We start from the raw sequence: 17045 nt of genomic DNA on the forward strand, positions 1-17045 counted from the left end.
GGTATGTGGGGCTCTGGCCCTGCCTGCCTCCAGGACAGCTCTTCCAAGGTTGATGGATGGAACTCTACAGCCTCAGCCTCCCAAGCCTTGACCAGGCACAGCCACGTAGTTAGTTTAGGAAAAAGCAAATGGCCTCATTACTTTAAAAAACAAAACAAAGCACAAAAACCATATACAATCTTTTATAAATCCCAGACTCCACTTGGCAGGGTGCAGTGGCTCACACCTGTAATACCAGCTCTTTGGAAGGCCAAGGCAGGTGGATCACTTGAGGTCAGGAGTTCGACACCAGCCTGGCCAACGTGGCGAAACCCCATCTCTACTAAAAATACAAAATTTATCCGGGTGTGATGGTGGGCACTTGTGATCCCAGCAACTCAGGAGGCTGAGGCAGGAGAATTGCTTGAAGCCGGGAGGCGAGGTTGCAGTGAGGAGAGATGGTGCCATTGCACTCCAGCCTGGATGACAGAGTGAGACTCTGTCTCAATAAAATAAAATGATAAATAAATACCGCCGACTCAGTCCATGGAATATTTTCTCAGACCACATGGTTGGTCCACGACTTCCACCTTATTACAGCTAAATTATAGAGAATTTTGCTTTTTCTTTTTGAAATAGTTCTAAAATCTTATGAAATATTAATATGCAAAAAGAAAATTATGAAGTGACGATGTTGTCAGTCCCATTTATTAAATACACTTTCAGTACAATTGCTTACTAGTTCTGGTGGGTTTTTGATGGTTTTAAAAACAATTTTCTATGCAGACATTTGTTGTTTCTGTTGCTTACAAACAGAAACCATTTTACTTATTTCATTCTTTCTAATTTGTGTTCCTAACCTTTGTTAAAGCCCCTTAATGCACTGGTTACAAACTTCAGTATATTACTGAATATAAATGGTGAGAGAAGTTATCCTACTTCTGTTATGACATGTTCATGTTTTGGGGGCAAAATCATTCATTAGGTTGAAGAAATTCCCCTCTATTACTGTATTGCCAAGGGTTGTATTTTAAATAATGAATGGGTATTGTTTTTTATTAAATGCATTTTGGGCATCTATTGAAATGATAGGGTATTTTTTTCCCTTACTGTACTGATAGGGTGACCTGGATTAATAGGTTCTCAAATGCAAAACCAGCTTGGCATCACCATGATATATTATCATTTTATATATTGCTGGATTTTAGTTGTTAGTAATTTTGAAGAATTTTGCATCTATATTCATAACGAATGTTGTTCTATTTTTTTTCTTTAATGCATTTGTATGATTTGTGGACTAGGGTAATTCCAGCCTCGTAAATTAGTTGGAAAATGTTTTCTTCCCTTCTGTTTTCTAGAAGGGCTTATGCAGGATTAGTTTTATTTCTTCCTTAAACATTTGGTAGAATCTTCAGGGAAGCTACCTAGGCCTAGCATTTTTGTGTGGGAAAGTTTTTAAATCACAAATTCAATCATTCTATATATATAGGGATATTCAGATTATATGTTTCTTCTTGAATGAGCTTTGGCAGTTTGTAACTTTGAAGGAACTTCTCTATTTCATCTAAGTTGTCAACATGGGCCTAGAGTTGTTCATAGTTTTCTTTGATTATCCTTTAAATCTATAGGGTCTGTAGTGATATCTTCTGCTGCCTTGCTGATGTTTATAATTTGATAGATTTCTAATTTGATATTTGTAATTTGTTTCTTTTTAGTTTTCTTTGTTCTGTTTAGCAAGGTCATATGGTACAAGTTTCATATATATAAATTAATCATATTTGATTGATCACCAGCAATGGACAATAGAAAATTACAGTAAATAATACCGTGTAAAATAGAATCAAAACTATGAGACAGAGATAAATTGAACAACATATGTAGAAGAGCTATATGCTGGGAACTCATGAAAAATTAAAAAAATTTAAAATAAATGCATATATACCTACCATATTTTTGAATTAGAAGGCTCGGCAGTGTTAAGATGTCAATATCCCCCGATCTATAAATTTAACGTAATTCCAATTAATATCCTAGTAGGATTCTTTAGGAACTGAAAAGCTATTTCTAAAATTTACATGGAAATATGAAGGACCTAGAATCTAAAGGAATCTAAAAACATAAAAGAACAAGGCATAAAAATTTATGCTACCAGATTTCAAGATTTGCTATCATCAAAATAGCGTAATTTATAGAAAGGACAGACATACAGATTAACAAAACATAAGGGTACAAAAATATACCCATGGATACTTGGTCAGTTCATTTTTGACAAAGGTACAAAGATAATTCAATGGAGAAATGTTAATAATCTCAACAAGTGGTACTGGAACAATTTAACATTTGTGTGCAAAATGATGAACCCTGAGTCATAGATTACACCATATATGGAAATTAAGCAAAAATAAACTACAAATCTAAAACTTAAAATTTCTAGAAGAAGTATAGGCTAAATTGAGTCAGTAATAGATTTCTTACATAGAACTCCCAAAGCGGGATTTATGAAAGAATACATTGAAATTTCATTTTATAAAATGCAAGACTTTTTTCTTTGAAATTCTGTTATTTGAAAAGCAGTAATAAGAGAATGCAAAGAGAAACTATAGGCTAGGAGAAACGATATACAAATCATATATCTCATAACAGACTTGTATCCAGAATACATATACATACTCACACATGCACGCAGACACGCACACACACACACCGTCTCGCACTCTCTCTTTCAAAGCTCAATAATAAGAAAACAACCTAATAACAGTTGTTCTCAGCAGAAGATTGAACAGAATTTCTCTGCAGATAACATTTATGACTAGCTAATACGCACAACGAAAAAAATCAATAATAATTAGAAAATGCAAATTAAAATAATTGTACAATAGCTACCACTACATATATACTCAAATGACTAAAAATAAAATTAAATTAAAAGCTGAAAATACCAACTGCTGAGAAGAAAGTAGAGTAGCTGGAAGATTGATATATTGGTGGTAGGATTATAAAAGAATACAGCCACTTTGGAAAGTAGTTTGGTAATTTATTATAAAGTAAAACATCCACTTACCACATAACCCAGCAATCCTATATTTACCCAAATAAAATGATAACCTATATTTACACAAAATCTGGATGTAAATATTTATAGAGACTTAATGCATAGTAACTCCAAACTGGATACAACTCAAATGTATGTTACTTGTGAAATGAATGAACAAAGGGAGGTATGTTCATACAATGCATTATTACTCAGTAATCAAAAAGGGAGAACTACCTAATACTAGCAATAATATAGATGAACTACCTAATACTAACAATAATATAGATGAATCTCAAATACATTATGCTAAGTAAAAGATGTCAGAATCAAAATACTAAACACTGGATTATTTCATTTACATGACACACTGGAAAAGACAAAACCATTGAGATAAAAATCGATCAGTGATCACCAAAATTGTCAGCAGGGCAATGGGTTGACTGTAGAGGTGCAAAGGGGGTATTTTGGGGTAATGATCCTGTTCTATATCTTATGAATGGTATTGGTTAGACAACAATACACATTTATCAAAACTTGCAGCACTGTACATGAGAAAGAATGAATTTTGCTGAATTTAAAATATGGACTTCATTAAAATACCAAAAATAGAACAAAAATGCAATAAAAAAGCATTGCCTCACTGCTCTATCTTCTTATAAGAGAACACGCTGAAACTTTGAGGCCAGTAAGTAGTCTAGCACTAAGCAAAGGATTCTGAAGAAATTCACGTAAGCAGTCATAAGCAACAGCCTAATAAGAGGACGAATGATGTGACACAAATTATCACCATTCTAAATATGTCAAGCGTATGTCCTGCTGACAAGAGGGGCTGTCTGGCATGGTAAGTAGCTGTGTCAGCTTTTCAATCTTCAAGCATAAAAAACAGTGAAGTTCTTGTTTTTTTACTGTGCCACATAAGGAAAGAATAATTTTTTCCTTGTTACTATGGTTCTAGTTGTTGGATAAAATGCATTTTTGTACACGCCTAATTTAAGAAGCAATTTTATTACTAAAATTGAGAATGAAATATCATCCCATTTTGTAAAATGATATTGCAGATAATTTATGTGTATGGAAAGGTGCTTATACCATTTTGTATTTCCAAAGAATTTCTAAAAGTTCTAATTTACTCTCCAAAACATAACCTGGAAGCATACAAATAAAATAGCATAGCCGTGTTCTCACTGTCTTGCTAAGTCCAATACATGATCAATGTGAGTTATTTGACTGTAGGTCACAAAGGCAGCAGCATAATGCTATTGACTATACAATGGTTGATCTGATAGCTATACACACAAGATAGCAAACAGTGGTTGTTTGGCTTAGAGCTATTTATGTAAACAAAACTAATGAGGAAAAAAGACCTCTATTGGTAATAACTCGTAACGGTTGGAAGCTGGTTGCCAACTTCTAATCACCTTTCTCTATTGTCCTGTTTTCACTCTAAGGAAGGTCAGCATGATTTATTTACATGTGTTTCCTAAATCATATACTCGCATACATTTGTGAAAAGGTGTCCTAAATCCCAATGATGTTACAAAGCAAAACAGCCCCTAAAAGCTATGCAAATTAGTATATTTCATAAAAATTACTTGTCTAAATTGTAAATTGGCCCATGGTTATGTAGCAAATTCAGTGTGGATGTACATTGCTTCAGAGGGTGATATTTGTATTTTATAGAAACTAAGAGATCAATGTAGAAAATCCTTATATCTTATGATTAGTGTTTCACTATCTGTTGGAGATTTTGCTTTCAGGTGAAAAATTTGAGAGAACTTACCAAACAAACAAATGAAAAACTTCTCCAGGAGACATCAAGAGATGAAAAAACTACAACCGAGTCATGTAACACCCGAAAACAAAAGCGTAAAAGAGAAAACCCTTCTAATGTAAAAATAAACAGCACCAAATTGTTTATAGTGTATATACAATATGGCAGGATAACAATAGAAATTCTGTTATACTAAATGGATGATTAAGCTTAAAGGATAAAATGATAAAAAATAGTTATGATAATAAAAATAGTTACTATATGTCAGCAATATTTTAAGAACTTTGTATCACTTACCTCATTTAAGACTCCCAACAAACTTATAAGGTAGTTTCTATTATTATTCCCATTATAGAGATGAGGCAAAGCATGTAATGAGAGCTTTAGTCATGTACCCATCATCACTCATATGTAACAAATAACCTTGATATCTCAAGGACTCAATACAACAATAATCCAATTTTTCCCTGATATCACAGTCCAGTTGGGTTATCAGTGGTTGACTTCCCAGGTGCTGTTTAGGCTCTTTCCATTTTGGGCTTCTGCCATCCCAAAGGGTGAGGAGTCTGCTGGATCCCCCGCACCCAGATGGCTGACAAGTGTACAGAGAGTAGAAGATTGTCAGGATGCCATAAGCATCAGGTCAAGGAGTGGCACACACCAATTACTCTCTACGTTATATTGGCTAGAAGACACAAATATGGCTCCAATCTAACTGGAAGACAACTGGGGAATGTCACCTTTTATTTTCCCTAGAAAGAGGAAACAAGATTGATGCACATTTAACGATTCTCTGCCCCACTCACATAGCCTGAAATTACTAAAATAGTTGGAGGTAAAGCACTCTTGTTGCAGAGACCAAGGCTTCAACATAATACTCTACCACCATTCAGAAAACAAGATAAGTGGTGAAAGAAATTTCAGTTTTACTATGAATTAATGTTTATCCTTTTAGACTCCCTCTTACTATTCATTAGTAATACAAAGATATCTATTTTTTGACTATTTCTAAATCAAATGGCTTAGAAGTGTTGATGTCTCAAAGCTACCCACTACTTGTAAACTGCTACCTTGAATTTGATAGAGAAGGTATATTCATATTTTAATAATACTCTCTTTTGCAATTTTTCCTCCTTTACAACTGTGCTAAGGTCTGTATTAGTCCATTCTCACATTGCAATAAAGAACTACCTGAGACTGGGTAATTTATAAAGAAAAAAGTTTAATTGGCTCACAGCTCTGCAGGCTGTACAGGAAGCATGGCTGAGGAGGCCTCAGGAAACTTACAATCACGGTGGAAGCCAAAGAGGAAGGAGGCACACCCTCCATGGCCACAGCAGGAGGAAGAGAGAGTGAAGGGGGAAGTGCTACACACTTTCAAACAATCAGATCTCATGAGAACTCACTCATTATCATGAGAACAGCAAGAGAAAAACCTGCCCCTATGTCCAATCACCTCCCTCCAGGTTTCTACCCCAACATTGGGGGTTACAATTCAACATGAGATTTGGGTGGGAACACAGAGCCAAATCATATCAAGGTCATAAAAAGATCCCTTAAAAACAGAACAAAGTGGATCTGTGTCAGGGGAATCTTCATCAATTGGATTAGATTTGATTTGTGAAATGATAGCTTCTCTCTTTTTATTTATTTATTTATTTTTGAGACGGAGTCTCACACTGTTGCCAGGTTGGAGTGCAGTGGCACTATCCTCTGCCTCCTGGGTTCAAGCGATTCTCCTGCCTCAGCCTCCCGAGTAGCTGGGACTACAGGCATGCACCACCACGCCTGGCTAACTTTTTTGTATTTTTAGTAGAGATGGGGATTCACCATGTTGGGCAGAATGGTCTCCATCTCTTGTCCTTGTGATCCACCTGCCTTGGCCTCCCAAAGCACTAGGATTATAGGTGTGAGTCACCACTTCCAGTGACAGCTTCTCTCTTTTAATCAAAAGGATAGTTTTATTTTATAATGCTGAGGAATATGGATCAGATACCGTGTTTACATGTCTGTGTTCTCACTTGCATATTTGCTTCCCTAAGATACGAGTGGTCTTCCTACTTCAGTCTAAGTTCCAAACCAATGATAAAGTTACATAAGCCAATGGCTATGCTTCACAAAAGTCACTGGGTGAAGACTAATGATTCAAGTACGAAATTTTTTGTTGCACTCAAATAAGTTTTCTAACAAAATTAATCTGATATGCTTTTAACTATGTTTATAGTCATTATAGCGTTGCATGCAACTAAGCATAAATGCTAAGCAGTTCAAATAGATAACTATAATAATTAGGATTGCTTTCACAGTCTGCCAAATTTTAAATTTTAGTGTTCATATTGTTAGTTCTTCATGGTTCTTCACGATCCGTTAGCAGAATCAGTATTTACCGTTTCACCTAATATCATAAACTGTTTAATCATCTCCTTGTCATCACTCTACACATATACAAATCCTCACGCAGGATAAGTCTAATAAACTAAAAGCTAACTTGACCTTGTATATCTTGCTATTTTCAACTAACAGATCTCCTCCTAACACTGAGAACCATGTTTGAGGTCTGGTCTTTCAGATCAATTTTTCCCCCATTTTGTATTTCTCCTCAACTTTCCATATCACTACCCCCCTCTTTTCAGTGTTCACTCTCCATCTTCCAGATATGTCAAGTAGAGAGAGTAGAAAGATGGGATCCATAGTATTTGGATTTTCTACTTTGGATTGACACAGTGAAAAGGTGCAGCTGGGCTGCAGGGATTACATAGAAAAATAATAAATTTGACTCACTGAGTGAATACACCTGCATTAAGGTAGAGACTAAATGAATTCGATCGAATCTCTACCCTCATTCTTTTCATAGTATAACTGAATCTATTTTCTGTGAGAAACCTTTCCTGCTTCCTCTTTCTGTTCCAACCCCTAACTACATTCACCTTTGTCTTCACTGCTCCACTCTAATGCTTTTTAACACCCTCAATCGATCCTATTAGGAAGCCTGGTGTACTTTAGAGGCTTCATCCATGTTTATTTCTCAATGAATTTAACATTGATTTCCCTGCTTGCCTCTATAGACTACTCTTCTTCCTTAGGTTTTGTGGGAATTTCTAGGTTCTTCACTTATGTACTTTATTATTTTGCAGTTTTTCTTGGTGGTACTTCTTATCGCTGATACCCCTTCTGTTTGATTTTCACATGAAGAAGTTCTCTGGGTGTTTTTATTTGTATCCCAAATATTCTTTTTAAGGGAATGCTTCTTTACTCTTTAGGCGTCAGTGACCGACTTTATGCCTGGGACTTCCAAACTGATATCTCCTCTACAGACTTCTCTTCAAAGATAGACCCAAATTCTCACTTTCTGCTGGCTATTATGTTGCCAATATTTTAAGCTAACTATAATCAAAGACAAACAATATTTTCTTCCCAAACTTGTAGTACTTCTGTTGTACTTAATTCATTTTATTAGTACTACTCATTTAGTGTCATTATGCTTTCACCAAGGTTTTGGCCATCTTTCTAGGCAAATATTCATAGTCTTCATTTATTATTTTGTCATTCCTAGTCACTTAGATAGCTTTTCTTCCTTTACTATTTTTTCTCTCTACTGTTAGGTAATTTTGAACAATACAAGTCAGAATGTATCACTGTCCTCAATAACCAGCTATGTCTCCTGTTGCCAAAACAGAAAGTTCTACTTAATCCGTGAATTAATTCACCTTGATCTGGCTCCAAACAACAATTCCAGTCTCTCTCTCATCTTTTTTTTAACCACATCAAGCATTATAGGTTAGCAATGCAGCGTTCGTTATTGTTGCCTGTGTTTCTTGTATGCTTTTGGGTCTTTCTATTTACTTTCTCATATTGTCCTCTTTACCTAGGCTACATTCTCATTAATTTTGTCTGTCAAAACTCTCATACTTTTAAGTCCCGGCTCAAATTCAACTTCTTCTACAACTCTTTCTCAGATATCCTCCTGCATATTCAGCTTCTAGATGAATCTTTCTCTTTCTACATCCTGCCACTCGTACTTTTATATAGAGTGTATGTTTTGCTACTATGATTTATAAATATTGTTTTATATTGTTGTTCTTTCCACCTAATCCCACTCACTTCCACACTCATATTGTAATTTTTTTTAATGAATTTTGCATCTGTGGAACTGTAGCAGAGTGATTAGCATTGACTATGTGCTCAATAAATATCACATTACAATAGCGTATAGATTCAAGCCAATTTTGAGCTGATTCTATCTACATAAAGTGTAGCACTGCTGAAGTGATATCCTTGACTAGATGAGAGGGGATGAGATTTTTACATATGATGTTGGGTGGGAGCTTTGACTATGAATTCCACTAACTGTGAAATCCAAGGAAAAGCAGTATATGCAGATGTGGATAGAAATGGAATATAAATCTGGAAAATCTCTTCTGATTGCTTCAGTTTTCTCAAAGAAGTAAGAAGCAGGATCATCATATATGAGAGAATATTAGGAAGGAGGTTTGCAGTTTTAAGAAGTGAAGATTTGTGAAATAATTGTATGAGAATGCTGAACAGTAACTGAACTAAGGAAATACTATAGATAATTACATTTATAATACAATACCCAATGTTCAGTTTGGAATATTTCAGGTGTTCTTTTACATATTGGGCTTTTATTTTTTAATTATAATTTGATTTTATTTCTGTAGCACCAGCTAAACTCATGGCAAATATCAATGTACTTTGAATCATTTAACTTTGATCTTCAAAACCCTTATTTGCCTTCCTGGGGAAAAGAGTAAAGACAACAGTATTGTAGCAATCTATTTATACCCCTATTTTCAGACAGTCATGCTTCTATCCAATATTTAGCTAGTTTAGCGAATCTTATTTCTGTTAGAAATGGTTTGTGCGATAAATGTGCTCCTGTCACTTCATCTCTGTTTCATGCTTTTATCATATTCAATCCTAATTTGCTCTGAAGGTTTTCTAACTTTTGCTTTAATCATGTCTTTTCTCAAATAGTTCAGATATAATGAAATATATTATGTTCACTATTTATCTAATATTTTTCTACCAATGAAAAATAAAATATTGAGATGAGATATATTCACATTGATTGCTATGAAGGTTGCACATGGATTAGTAAATCAAAACAAGCTCTCAAAAGATAGAAAATCAATTGACGTGTCAGATAGGAAAGACGTAGATGGCAAAATCAACCGCTGAGTTGACATCTTTCCTCTTGAAATAATTTAATTTACCAAAATTTGAAAGGTTTTGTGACTACAAACACAGTAGTAAGCTAAAAAGTGGGAGACCAAACAGATCTCAAATTTTATTTACAATAATTCAAGCAAATGTAAACTAACATATTTTAGATAAATATTATTTTCTAGACCAATCATATAAACTTTTTGGGAGAACAATCAAAACTATATTGTAAGGACTGTGCACTGAGAAATACAAACAATATTTACTTATACAGTTAAATATAGAGAATATATATATTTTTTCTCTACAGAACTGTTATCCAATTGCCAACATCTGAATTGTCAGTATAAATGTACAATGGTCAGAAATAGTACAAGATGTTACTGTGAGGATGGATTTGAAATAAAAGAAGATGGCAGAAGCTGTAAAGGTAAGTCAAACAAATAACTCCATCAAATTTTTTTTATAGAGGCTTAGTTAAGAGAAATGTAGGAAGACATCTTTGAATACCTACCATGTACTCCACAGAGTGTTAACTTTTCTTTCTTGAGATTTAAAAGTTGCCCCCCCAACCAAAACATAAACATTATTATAAGTTTATGACTATCAAATTTCAATTTTTTTGCAGTAATTTCAAACTGGGAAATATCAACAATGGGAAATGTTTGGGTTAACCACTAACACATTGATCTAATTATTTGAACTTCCTGTATGTTGTATGGCTGTTATATAGCTGCAGTCTAGTAGACACGTGTTATTAACTATGTTAGGTTAGTAATTACTCATCATGTCATGTTGTTTATAATTTTTGCATTAGTTATTCCCGCAGCTGGCATTTTACCCATAGCAATAATAATGTAATAATGAACATAAATATTGATTTCTTTTAAATGTCTGGATTCTTGCTTTTGTGAATGCTTTATAGCAAATATTTATCCTCCAAAATGACTCCCTTCACGAATTCTGAAGAATTTTAGGTTATCTTTCCATTCGGTTGATTCCAATTATACATATATTAATATGTATACATAACATATCCACAAAGTTAAATGCATTGCTTTGTATGATACTTAGAATCTATCTATATCTATATCTACATATAATATTTCTAATCTATAATATAGCATATGTCTCTCTCTCTCTGCCTCTCTCTTTCCTTCCGTGTGTGTATGTGTGTGTGTGTGTGTGTGTGTGTGTGTGTGTATTCAGGGAATAGCTGCATTGCCAGAGCCACTAATAAATAGAATGCTTTCCAAATAAATTAGTGCTTTGCTGATTACTTCAAATCTTTGCTCTAATATTATCACTTTTACCTTAGAATCTTAAATTTAAAAGAATTCGTGAGATAATTGTTTAAAATCTTAATGACAAAAATGAGATCCTGAGAGTTAATTGACTTAAGTCCACACATCTTCTTAGTAATAGAATTGGGACTGAAACTCATGTCTGCAGAGCCCACTTAGTCTTATCCTGAAGAGGCTCATTGACTTTTCAGGTACATTTGGGAATTGAATTTTAGTTTGTTGTTTGCTTTGTGTATAATACCAATTTTATAGAAAAACATTTATTATCAAGTTTATCAGACCCAGAGACTGCATAATCTGACCACAGGGAGGCCAAACTCTCATATTTATTTGACTCATGTCATTATGTCATTTTAAAACAACATTTAAAAATCAGAAAATTGCACACAAAAGTTCAGACGTTCTGGAAAATAAGGGCAACAGTAGATGCCTCCTAATCACAGAAATCAGCCAGATAAAAATGGTGCCGTTGAACATTCATGCTCTTTCCACTTACAAACAGCTCTTGCCATTCATACGTCTTTGTCTTAGATACCTGTTCTGCGTTCTTCTCGCTCATTTACTACACCTGACTCCTGTAGTCATCCAGATCTGCAGTCCCTTTTGCAAGGGTGGAGCTGAGTTAACTACATAGATTCCTGAGTGTGGTTAATTAATTGCTTTTATGTGTTTAATTAAGCACATAAAAACCACAACCATAATGAATTTCTTCTGTGGAACATTAGTGAAGAATTGCACAGCAATCATTTTAGAAGTCACAGTGGGAGAGGAGCTCTTTGTACTTTCTCTATACTCCTCGAGTGCCAAGTCTGAGCATCATTAGGCTTTCTCAAAACTGTATTTCCAGGTAGCCCTCTGTCTTTAAAGGAGAAAAGAAGGCAGTGTTACCAGTGATGGTATGCCTATTCCTTTGTAGTCAATGTTGTGGAGTTCCACCCTAGTGCATTCTGGTTAAATAGAAAGAAGAAAAGAGATAATTGATCATATTGCTCTCCTGGACAGCATAATCATATCTGAAAAACTGAAATAGAAACCAATAATATTAAAGATGAAAAATCTGTGAAAATAGATAAGAATTATTACTGCCATCAGGGACAGACTTTACCAAATGCAAGCCTTAATTTCATTCAGTATTACTGTAGACTTAGCTCCAAACACTGTATTTTTTCTATTGCCAAAAGCATTTACTTCAAATGAGCCATCCATGATTGCCGGCTGTTACACGACTCTGAAGAAACCTGAGTTTATGAATGCCATACAAATGCATAGTTTCACAGTTTAAATTGTCTTATACTACTCAGCAATATTTTTGCTTTCTCATAGTAAACTCTTTTCTTAGCTTGTATATTCCCAGAACTCAGCTCTGAAACAAGGATTCACATGAATGTTTTCCTTTATTTGTGATTGTACCTTTCTCTTTTTCTTTTCTTTCCTTTTTTTCTTTAGGGGGTGGTGGGTGGTGGGGGTGAGAGGATACAGGAGAAAGGCAACCCCATAGTTGGAGCAATTAAGCCAGCTACAACAAAGGGTGACCGAAGCTTAAGTGTGTGGCCCAACTCTCTAGCATGAGAGACAAGGGAACTCAGGCGTTTATACACCCATTTCTGAGGAGCAAATTTGTTTGTTTGTTTTTGTGTTGGAGGTGGCATTACCCTCCTGGAACCTTAACCGGCCTTGAGTCCTGGCAGAGCTTCTGGCGGGAGAGGAGGAAGGGTTTGGAAGTATGCTCAGGCACAGATAAAGATCCCTATGATTGTAGAATCACACTGAACAATCTGAGGGATATGAGCAGACAGCATCTGCTATAGTGTCCTTGACCATTCCTTTCCATTTCTTCTTTATTCTCTCAAAATATGTTTTCTTAATCTATTCTCTTTTGTCTTAGTCACTGGCTTTATTTTCTGGGTGCTGTCTTTTATTACTTCTTCTAATTACTCTCTCTCTTCTCGCTATTTACTTGTGTATCCCCCCATGCGTGTTTTGCTGTCATTTCAGAAGAAGGGCTTTACTTCTTCTAGTCTTTTTTCATGCATAGTTAAAGTCCCACTCACTCAAACTTCTGTCTGGACTTGATCCATTGGTCTATCAATTTCCACCTCTTTCTCATACATCTTTAAGCACTACATTTCCACTGGCTAACACTGTAGTCAGTAAATATTCTCACACTTCTTCTATTCTGAAACAAAACAAAAACAAAAATAGAAATACTCACAACAAATATCCACTTTATATCCTATCGCTTCCTATAGCCATCGTTCCTGTCCCCTTCTCCTTTATTATCCACCAACTTTAACAATCAACTACATTTACTTTCCCAATTATGTTATTTTCACTTCATTCCTCCATTTACTGCTATCTGGTTTCTCATCCTATAATTTTAGTAAAGAACTTTAAATATCTCTTTTCCCTTAAAGTCTAGTTAAGACTGGTTAAAACCCTCACTTTTATTTTCTAAGGATTTAGAGCCTTCTCAGCATATCTGCAGTTTTCCAGAGCTTCTATATTCTTTATACTCTTGACTCCAAACTCCATCTTCCTATTTATGTATCACTTTGAAATTATATATGGATTTTCTCCATCCCATATTCCTCAACCCAGAAGTAAAACTCAGCTCTTTTCCTAGAGTTTCCACAATTATAACATCCATGCAAACAAGACAATATGTAGTAAGATTTACTGAAGACTTAGTAGGAAAAGGTTTTATATCACAACACACAAATAAATTCAAATGTAATTTTAGACATCCCTATATTGAAATCCTTATGCTACCCCTCCGCTGTGGATTTTTTAACATGCCATTTGAGGTTTCTTTTTTGTCATATCACTCTGACACCAACTGGGTGGTATTTTTCCACATAAATTCTCTAATTCTCTAATACCAACTGGGTGTCCAACAATTCAATTCAACTCAATTCTTACATTATCCAGAGGTAGTGTAGATTCCATGGGTTAAGGACCTAGTACTGCAAGACTCAGGTACCAGACGCAAGTTCCAGGGCTCACCTATACCTCTGACCAACCAGCTATAAATGTGAGCATTCCTACAGCCCTCTCCTCAGATGCAGTCATTCACTACAACAACTCACATAACTCAAGGAAATATTTTCCTTATGTTTGTTAGTTTATTATAAAGGATGCAACAGCCAAATGGGAGTGACACATAGGTCAAGGAACGGGAAGGTGGGAGAGGGAAGCTTCTATGCCCTCTCTAGGTGCCTCATCCTCCCAGGGCTCAATGTCTTCACCGAAATGGAAGCTCTCCAAGTGTCTTTGTTCAAGAGTTTTTTTTAGCCCAACCCCCAGTCTCCTTTCTTCTCACTGGAGGTCAGGAGATGGGGCTGAAAGTTTCCACACTCTAATCCACTGTTTGGTATTTTCATGACCAGCCCCCAGTCTGAGACTACCTAGGGGCCCCACCCTGAGTCACCTCATTAGCATAGGCTCGGGTGTATTCTAGAGGAGCTCGTTATGAACACCAAAGGACGATCCTATTACTCAAAAAATTCCAAGTATTTTAGGAGCTCTGTGCCAAGCACTGTGAACAAAGGCCAAAGATACATTTTAATTATGTCACATCAGTTTAACCCACTTAATACCACAGCTTCAATCCATCCTGTTATCTTTTGCTCTCCTCTTCCTTTTTCTGTTTCTTTTTTTCTCACCCCCTTTCTCCAGAATTATTTCCAGGAATCCCAAATTATCTTCAGTCATCATTCCCAAGGTGTGAGGACAAAACTCTGTTAATAGATCTAAGTTTGTGTATCTTATCCCATTTAAGGACTCAGTAAAAAGCAAGTCCCATTTAAGATCAGTCTTCCTTTTGTGACTATGTCCCCTTCTTTCCCTACATTACATCAGCATCAGTACAATAATGTCCTAATTACTGAATCTAAATGGGAATTTTAATCTTTATCTTATTGGAGTTATGCATTGCATATAACCCTTTTGAACATTCTGATATTCCTGAAAAGCTCTCATTTCTTAATTTTTTCTTAAAGTAGTCATGAATTTTCCTTCACAGGATACTGTAGGACTCCTCTTTCTTTCTTTCTGTTTTATTATTTTTTTAATTTTATTTTGAGACAGAGCCTTATCACCCAGGCTGGAGTGCAGTGTGCAATCTCGGCTCACTGCAACCTCCACTCCCAGGTTCAAGCGATTCTCATGCCTCAGCTGCCTGAGTAGCTGGGACAACAAGTGTACACCAGCACGCCTGGCTAATTTTTGTATTTTTAGTGGAGAAAGGGCTTCGCCATGTTGGCCATGCTGGTCTCAAACTTCTGACCTCAAGTAATCTACCTGCCTTGGCCTACCAAAGTGCTAGGAATACAGGTCTGAGCCACTGAGTCCCACCCTGATTCCTCTTTCTTGGCTGCCCTTTCCACTTTGACTATCCTAGAGTATTTTGCACTAGCCAAGTTTTTCTCATCTCCTCTTCCTCTGTGGGAAATGGTCCTCCCCTATTTTTAAAATCTTTTATATATATGCTATTGACTTCCATATACTCCAAAACAGATCGCACCCTATATTAACAGTTCCATTTCTCAATTGCTTATCATTACACATTTACTCAAGGCTCCCCTACAGACACCTCGAATTTAACACAGCAAAATTAAACTCGTTATCTCCTCCCCTGATAGAGCCATTCAAATCTATACTTCTTATATCCTCTATTTCAAATTGGATCAATTTTCACTTCTATCACATCCAATCATTTTACAAATGTTGTCTATTCTACTTCTTACACATTTAAGTCCATTCCCTCTTCATTTCCACTGCCACTGACTTAGTTCAAAATATGACTTCAAAAGATAATTTCTTGGACAAAATTAGCACATACCTAATTTTCTAGGATCCCTTCTCCACACTTACCAAAGCCTTTATTTCATATGAGTGTTTTTAGTTTTAAAATGCAAAGCTGACCATATATCCCATCTAATTAATGCTTTCCCAATGGCAATGTGTAATGTACAGTCTTTTGCTTCAGCATGCAAATACCTTCATTATCTGGCTCCCAAAGTACTTTCCCAATTTCATCTCTTCTACCACTTTCCTTCATACACCTTTGCTTCATTTGACTCCTTATGCTTCTTTGAAATCCCCATGATGCCATCCCAATACCATTCACATACCATTTTGATGAACTGAAATGTCCCTTTCCACTTAATCTGAGGAAAGCCAGATCATGCTTCACACTGTTTAATATGAAGCCTTCACTTAAGATTCCCCTTCTAATCCTAAGCAGTTTGAGTTCCCTGTTTCTATCATAACTCAGGTATACCCCTATTATAAGGAAATGTGTAGTATCATAATTATATTTCTCTAGACTTGTCTTACTCAGGGGTAGAGACCATATTTTATTGATTTGGTCTTCTGCAGGGATTAGTACAGTGCTTCGTACATAAAACAGGCTGAATATACCTTTGTCTAAATAATTAACTACTGACAGGATGACTTTTGTTTGATCAGTTAAGAATCATTGAGGATCTGTTGTTCATAAAGATTTGAACTGGATACCAGAGGAAGGAACTATATAGAGAAAATAGAATGAAGAAGTAGAGGTGGGGACTACCGATATTAAAGTAAAATTTAATTAAGACAAAATCTTTATTTTCAATAGGTGCTTAATAGTTTCCTCTCTTTAAAGTAGTGAGTGTGGCTCAGGACTCTTATTTAATCTGTTGATGGGAAACCACGTTACTAGTCTAATTCTTTGTTACAATAGTGAAAAAGTGAGTGTCATAAACACATGACATATGTCATAAACTGGAAA

At 35.5% G+C, this 17045-nt stretch overlaps 1 protein-coding gene across 2 annotated transcripts in view; it reads left to right on the top strand.

Moving 5' to 3' along the window:
- Positions 1 to 17045, top strand: part of LRP1B (LDL receptor related protein 1B) — a 1938417-nt gene that overhangs the window by 883165 nt on the left and 1038207 nt on the right. For both annotated transcript variants that reach the window (XM_058434432.1, XM_032145942.2), the window contains exon 4: positions 10279 to 10398. In XM_058434432.1, coding sequence (XP_058290415.1) covers positions 10279 to 10398 — 120 coding nt within the window. The remainder of the gene's footprint in view (positions 1 to 10278; positions 10399 to 17045) is intronic.

The sequence above is a fragment of the Hylobates moloch genome, unplaced genomic scaffold (assembly GCF_009828535.3).
Source record: "Hylobates moloch isolate HMO894 unplaced genomic scaffold, HMol_V3 SCAFFOLD_24, whole genome shotgun sequence".
NCBI lineage: Eukaryota > Metazoa > Chordata > Mammalia > Primates > Hylobatidae > Hylobates > Hylobates moloch.